At 41.3% G+C, this 8088-nt stretch overlaps 1 protein-coding gene across 1 annotated transcript in view; it reads right to left on the reverse strand.

Annotated features, from left to right (window-relative positions):
* lg12h12orf56 (linkage group 12 C12orf56 homolog) overlaps positions 1–4339 on the reverse strand; it is a 10985-nt gene extending 6646 nt beyond the window's left edge. The window contains exons 1-5 of the mRNA XM_062064441.1: positions 4068–4339; positions 3831–3985; positions 2250–2313; positions 1932–2099; positions 1802–1869 (exon numbers count right to left, since the gene is read on the reverse strand). Coding sequence (XP_061920425.1) covers positions 1802–1869; positions 1932–2099; positions 2250–2313; positions 3831–3985; positions 4068–4301 — 689 coding nt within the window. The 5' untranslated portion in view covers positions 4302–4339. The remainder of the gene's footprint in view (positions 1–1801; positions 1870–1931; positions 2100–2249; positions 2314–3830; positions 3986–4067) is intronic.
* Between the last annotated feature and the right edge of the window lie 3749 nt (positions 4340–8088).

The following is an 8088-nucleotide window of genomic DNA, read 5'->3' on the forward strand; positions in this document are numbered from 1 at the left end:
TATGTGCTGTATGAACTTTGCGTAGGTGAACGGTACTTTGGGCTGTGGGATTGAGTGTGTTGTGCGGGTGTTTGAGTTGTATTGGCGGGTTGTATGGACGGGAGGGGGGAGGTGTTTGTTATGTGGCATATTAAATATAAGCCTGGTTGTGTTGTGGCTAATAGAGTATATATATGTCTTGTGTTTATTTACTGTTGTAGTCATTCCCAGCTGAATATCAGGTCACCCCCGCCTCTCACAGCATCTTCCATATCTGAATCGCTTCCACTGCCCTCTAATCCTTCACTCTCACTTTCCTCATCCACAAATCTTTCATCCTCGCTCAAATTAATGGGGAAATTGTCGCTTTCTCGGTCCGAATCGCTCTCGCTGCTGGTGGCCATGATTGTAAACAATGTGCAGATGTGAGGAGCTCCACAACCTGTGACGTCACGCTACTTCCGCTACAGGCAAGGCTTTTTTATCAGCCACCAAAAGTTGTGAACTTTATCGTCGATCTTTTCTACTAAATCCTTTGAGCAAAAATATGGCAATATCGCGAAATTATCAAGTATGACACATAGAATGGATCTGCTATCCCCGTTTAAGTAAGAAAATCTCATTTCAGTAGGCCTTTACATCCACATAAAAAACACAAGATACACTTACAATTAGTGCACCAAGCCAAAAAACCTCCCTCCCCCATTTACACTCATTCACACAAAAGGGTTGTTTCTTTCTGTTATTAATATTCTGCTTTCTACATTATATATCAATATATATCAATACAGTCTGCAAGGGATACAGTCCGTAAGCACGCATGATTGTATTTTTTTATGCCAAAAAAAATAAAAAAATAAACAACCCAGTCCATGGGACAAATTTTCAAGCGTTGACCTTTCCGCAGCTACAAAAAGGTTGGGGACCACTGCTTTAGGGGACCTGTTTTTTTTGTCCCCATACCGTCAGAGGTCCCCTAAAGGTGACTGTGTAAACCGAGCGATGTCCCCGTTAAGCAAGCATTGCCAGAACACACACACACACTTAGAAATACCATGACGACATTAGCTGGCTGTCTTGTCCATGCCAGACCACCGGGGGCACTGTAACTAGGGATGTCCGATAATGGCTTTTTGCCGATATCCGATATTCCGATATTGTCCAACTCTTTAATTACCGATACCGATATCAACCGATATATACAGTCGTGGAATTACCACATTATTATGCCTAATTTGGACAACCAGGTATGGTGAAGATAAGGTACTTTTTTAAAAAATTTGTAAAATAAGATAAATAAATTAAAAACATTTTCTTGAATAAAAAAGAAAGTACAACAATATAAAAACAGTTACATAGAAACTAGTAATGAATGGAAATGAGTCAAATTAACTGTTAAAGGTTAGTACTATTAGTGGAGCAGCAGCACGCACAATCATGTGTGCTTACGGACTGTATCCCTTGCAGACTGTATTGATATATATTGATATATAATGTAGGAAGCAGAATATTAATAACAGAAAGAAACAACCCTTTTGTGTGAGTGAGTGTGAATGGGGGAGGGAGGTTTTTTGGCTTGGTGCACTAATTGTAAGTGTATCTTGTGTTTTTTATGTGGATTTAATTTTTAAAAAAATAAAAATAAAAAAAAAAAAAAAACGATACCGATAATAAAAAAAACCGATACCGATAATTTCCGATATTACATTTTAACGCATATATCAGCCGATAATATCGGCAGGCCGATATTATCGGACATCTCTAACTGTAACTATAATAAAAAGTGAGTGTAGAAGTAGTTTAGCAAACAAAGTGTGGTTACCTGATGGTTGGGGGTGGTAAGGAGTCAGATGAAGGTCTGTGAAGTTCGTCAAAGGCCAGGGTGGACCTCTAAACACACACACACACTTTAGCCGTGGTGCAAAGATGCAGTGAGTGATGTTCCTCCTCACTATAATGAAAGTGTTCCAGCAGCTGTGAAGGTGGAGGTAAAGTTTGGATGTGCGTGAGATGGCGTAGAGATGGAGCTCCGCCTCCTCCTCCTCTCCCCACCTGCTGCTCGTGGTCACATGGTCGCCTGTCCGTAAGCGAGAGAGAACCTTCCCAAACTTCTTCACCACCTGAATAAGCACAGAAAGCATATTTTTAACCTTCACACACACACACACACACACACACACACACACACACACACACACACACACACACACACACACACACACACACACACACACACACACACAACTGGGAGGACAAAAGCATATACCGACCTGGTCCAACTTCTGCCGCCGACGGGGGGTCTTGGACAGTTCTGTGTCCGCTTCACTCTGCTTCCTGGTCCCCAAAAGAACTTTTGTCACACTCACCGCTTAAAATAAGTCACGTGACAAAGTGAGACATCTATGACACTCTCAAGCTTGAACTTTGACCTTTCTCTTTACTTCGGTTTTATGGAGTGTTCCATGTCAACATAGTCTCTAACAATGTTCTTGTATTGCTGCCCTTCTTGAGACGTCAACAAGGAGAGGTATTTTCCATATGAGGACAAGTGATGACACAAATCATGGTCCTAATATGGAAAACCATTGCATCTAATAGAGAATGTCTCATTTGCACCCCCTGCTGGTGAAATCTATCAAAATGAGGGTGGTCCCAAAAAGGAAGGATTTTTCAAATTGTCTTTTAAAAGTGCTCCTCCTCTGGTCAACATATGAAATAAGTGTGTGTAAAAATTTGAAGTACTCCCCCTTTGGTCAACGTATGTATTAACAAGTGTGTGTAAGAAATTTAAGTGAGACCCCCTTTGGCCAAAATGATTACAAAATTAATGAATAAATATGTATATAGAGACATACTGTAATACCTTGAAGTAAATAATGATTCAAAACCAATTACAAACAAAAAATTCTAAACAATGTTGCGTTTCACTTGATTGTAAAATATGTTGATCGAAAGGGGGTGTGACATTTATCTCAATATTCAGTGTTTTATCTTTCATAGAAAATGTTTAAATTTCATTACGTTTTTTAAGGCGGTCTGTCATAACGTTTTTAGCTTTCAATCAGACTTTATTATGAGGTTTTGTATTAGTGTTCCTAAAAATAGATATACCGGCCCCCAGACACATTTGTTCTCTAAATTTGGCTCCCCCGAGTCAAAATAATTGCCCAGGCCTGTTTTGTATTGTAGGAAGCAGAATATTAATAACAGAAATAAACAACCCTTTTGTGTGAATGACAACCTGGTCTGGTGAAGATAATGTCCTTTTTTTTAAAAATTAAAATAAAATAAGATAAATAAACATTTTCTTGAATAAAAAAGAAAGTAAAACAATATAAAAACAATTACATAAAAAATAGTAGGGATGTCTGATAATGGATTTTTGCCGATATCCGATATTCCGATATTGTCCAACTCTAATTACCGATACCGATATATACAGTCGTGGAATTAACACATTATTATGCCTGATTTGGACAACCAGGTATGGTGAAGATAAGGTCCTTTTTAAAAAAAATTGTAAAATAAGATAAATTAATTAATATCAGCAGGCCGATATTATCGGACATCTCTAAAAAATAGTAATTAATAGAAATGTTAGTGGACCAGCAGGGAGGTTTTTTGTTTTTTTTATGTTGATTTAATTAAAATTAAAAAAAAGGAGGTGGCATTTTTCGGCGGTCTCAAGAAGGTAACAAATACAAGAATGTGCGTGTGTGTGTGTGCGTGTGTGTGTGTGTGTGTGTGTGTGTGTGTGTGTGTGTGTGCGTGTGTGTGTGTGTGCGTGCGTGTGCGTGTGTGTGTGTGTGTGTGTGCGTGCGTGTGTGTGTGTGTGTGTGTGTTTTACGTACAGTTGTGCAGGAGTGGATGCAGGTTGAAGCCCCGCCCCCTGTCGTCTGAGCCAATGAGGGTCCTTGGCGGCAGTTTTGTGGAGCACGTAAGTTATTCTTATATGTTGACTCTGCGCACTGCTGTTCCCGCGCAGGAAGTCCGGCAGGTCGTTGATCTAAGGTGCAGGGGGCGGAGTCTGAGCGTGTGACGTCACCGACGACCAGGTCGCTTTTGCGTGTTTTGTCAGCCTTACTCACCAGTCTGATGTCACGCACGCTCCCGAAGCCCACGACGCTCGCCAGCGTGCGCGGCCTGTACTCCGCCACGTACACGCGCTCGTCGCTCAGCACCGCGTGCATGTAGACCTTGTTGCGCGCGGGCGAGACCACCACGCACGGCTCGTAGGCGCGGACCCGCGCGTACACGTCCGGCTCCAAGGTCCGCTGCAGGAACGAGTCCAGTTTGACGTTGCGGCGGGACAGGAGCGTCATGACGTCACTGGAAGGTAACTTTGTGGGGTCTCTCCCCCCCCCCCCCCCTCTCACCTGCGGCTTCGCGCGAGCACTGCGATGAGACGTCACAGAGGTGATGCGCACCTGACAGAGATGACGAAGATCTGTCTCTGTGATTGGTCCGTGCACTATTAGGGGCGGGCCCTGATTGGCCAGAAGAAAAACTCTCATTCATTATTGATGACGTGTCACCTGACACTCCAACAAAGCTCACGTGGATGCAACTAAATACTTTTACTTTCTATACATTCACACAATGAATGTTTATTGACTTATATACAACCATTTCATTCATTTGAAGTATCATTTTATCTGGCTCGCAAACACCTGGAAATTACAAACCCCGTTTCCATATGAGTTGGGAAATGGTGTTAGATGTAAATATAAACAGAATACAATGATTTGCAAATCCTTTTCAAGCCATATTCAGTTGAATATGCTACAAAGACAACATATTTCATGTTCTAACTCATACACTTTAGTTTTTTTTGCAAATAATAATTAACTTAGAATTTCATGGCTGCAACACGTGCCAAAGTAGTTGGGAAAGGGCATGTTCACCACTGTGTTACATGGCCTTTCCTTTTAACAACACTCAGTAAAGGTTTGGGAAGTGAGGAGACACATTTTTGAAGTGGAATTCTTTCCCATTCTTGCTTGATGTACAGCTTAAGTTGTTCAACAGTCCGGGGGTCTCCCTTCTCACATTGCAGGTGCCACACATTTTCAATGTCTGGACTACAGGCAGGCCAGTCTAGTACCCGCACTCTTTTACTATGAAGCCACGTTGATGTAACACGTGGCTTGGCATTGTCTTGCTAAAATAAGCAGGGGCGTCCATGGTAACGTTGCTTGGATGGCAACATATGTTGCTCCAAAAGCTGTATGTACCTTTCAGCATTAATGGTGCCTTCACAGATGTGTAAGTTACCCATGTCTTGGCCACTAATACACCCCCATACCATCACACATGCTGCCTTCCACACTTTGCGTTCTTTTCCTCTTTGGTCCGGAGGACACGACGTCCACAGTTTCCAAAAACAATTTGAAATGTGGACTCGTCAGACCACAGAACACTTTTCCACTTTGTATCAGTCCATCTTAGATGAGCTCAGGCCCAGCGAAGCCGACGGCGTTTCTGGGTGTTGTTGATAAACGGTTTTGGCCTTGCATAGGAGAGTTTTAACTTGCACTTACAGATGTAACGACCAACTGTAGTTACTGACAGTGGGTTTCTGAAGTGTTCCTGAGCCCATGTGGTGATATCCTTTACACACTGATGTGGCTTGTTGATGCAGTACAGCCTGAGGGATCGAAGGTCACGGGCTTAGCTGCTCACGTGCAGTGATTTCTCCACATTCTCTGAACCCTTTGATGATATTACGGAGCGTAGATGGTGAAATCCCTCAATTCCTTGCAACAGCTGCTTGAGAAAGGTTGTTCTTAAACTGTTCAACAATTTGCTCAGGCATTTGTTGACAAAGTGGTGACCCTCGCCCCATCCTTGTTTGTGAATGACTGAGCATTTCATGGAATCTACTTTTATACCCAATCATGGCACCCACCTGTTCCCAATTAGCCTGCACACCTGTGGGATGTTCCAAATAAGTGTTTGATGAGCATTCCTCAACTTTATCAGTATTTATTGCCACCTTTCCCAACTTCTTTGTCACGTGTTGCTGTCATCAAATTCTAAGTTAATTATTATTTGCAAAAAAAAATAAAGTGTATGAGTTTGAACATGAAATATGTTGTCTTTGTAGCATATTCAACTGAATATGGCTTGAAAAGGATTTGCAAATCATTGTATTCTGTTTATATTTACATCTAACACAATTTCCCAACTCATATGGAAACAGGGTTTGTAAATAAAGATACTTAACTTTACAGCAAACCACCCATCAAATTAATAAAAATGACAATACATTTTACATTTTTATTTACAGCATCCATCCAAACATTTTCTACCACTTCTCCCTTTCGTGGTCTGTAAATTAAAAAAAAAAAACGACTACTGTTTTTTGCGTTAAAACTTTGTTGACTGAGCTGCTAGTTTTTGACTGTAAAATCTACGGTTGTTGTTTTTAACGGTGTATTACTGTACATGGTAAGACGGTACATTTGTTTTTTACGGTAGTGGTATTGTTTTTCCATTTACAGTACCATATTGACTATTTTAGTGATTATGGGACAAGCAGTAGAAAATGGATGGATGGTACTTTTTCATCACTTATTGATTGTCTTTGGTACACTAATGGGTATATTTTAGGCCATTGGTTCTTTGTTTTATTTTTGCAGAAATATATATATATATATATATATTTATATTGCTCCTTTTATCTTTGGTATGAACACTCATTATGTAAACTCGGAAGTCATTGTTTGTTTGTTTTTTTGTTCTTTGTTGTTGCTATTTTTGTATTACAACATTTTATTATTGGATCATGTTGTACTGCATTGTAATCTTTTGTTTTGTGATTGTGTGATATTTTTTGCCTGGACCCCAGGAAGTATAGTCTCCACTGCGGTGTAGACTAATAGGGGATCCTTAATAAACTAAACTAAACCGTAAAATGTTGTTAAAAAAAACAAACGCAATATTTTACAGTAAAATTTGGTAAATGTAAAGTTTTTACTGACATCCCTGATGCAGAACAATGGAGGAAGTCATTTGTATGAAAGTGCAAGTACATCATCGTGTACTTACTCAAAGTGACCACAGGAGGGCGGCAGACTGCTCACTTGTTCAATAACTCCAAAAGTGCATTACCTGCATTAAGCATCATTCTGACACAACGCAGCACTAACGATTGAGACTATTTAGGTTTAATTTAATAAAATAATCTTTAATTACTCCCCAAAAGAAAGAAAAAAATGTCACGATACAAAACATCAATAACGAGTCTTTAAGACTGTTGCCGTTCATGTTGCGTTTGACTGCGTCGTTGTGTTACATTGTTGTGTTACATTGTTGTGTTACATTGTTGTGTTACATTGTGTTGCTGTTGGTTGAAGTTAACCTCAAACCATGCAGAGAATGTTCTCTTCATCCTCCCTCGCTGCATCGTCTTCCTCTCAGTGCTACACACACAACACACACACACACACACACACACACACACACAACACACACACACCCAGCGGTGAAGGGAAGCTTTGTGAGGCGGTGGGGACATGAAGGCCGACTTGTTTTGGAGAGTGAAAAAAAAGAGGAAACACACACACAACCACACACGCACACACACACACACGTACACACACACACACACACCACAGCATGACTGTTGTTTGTCAGAGGGACACTCAGTCTTTTGTGTGTAACCACACTCGCACACGGTAGTCATTATGTGCATTAAAATATGACGTTTGCATACCATCCATCCATCCATTTTTCTACCGCTTGTCCCTTGCTCCTTGCTGGAGCCTATCTCAGCCGCATTCGGGCGGAAGGCGGGGTACACCCTGGACAAGTCGCCACCTCATACAACAGCTGAAAAAGTTCAGTTCAAAACAACACAAATGAGTCCACTCCATCATCATCATTGTGACATCTGTCAATCATTGCCAAAGGTCACGTGACTTGCAGGTGCGCCAAATCCCGTTGGCAAATATTCACGTGTCAGTGAATAAGCTGACAAAAGCAGATTTGGTCAAATTGTGTCTTTTTTTCCCTCCCCCGTCCGGACTTCGTCGCCCTCTCGCCAGCCGCGTCGGCTCGCCGAGCGCTTCCGGAAAGGACCGAAGCGAGCCGAAGACCCGCCCTGGC

Source organism: Entelurus aequoreus, linkage group LG12 (assembly GCF_033978785.1).
Source record: "Entelurus aequoreus isolate RoL-2023_Sb linkage group LG12, RoL_Eaeq_v1.1, whole genome shotgun sequence".
In the NCBI taxonomy this organism is placed as follows: domain Eukaryota; kingdom Metazoa; phylum Chordata; class Actinopteri; order Syngnathiformes; family Syngnathidae; genus Entelurus; species Entelurus aequoreus.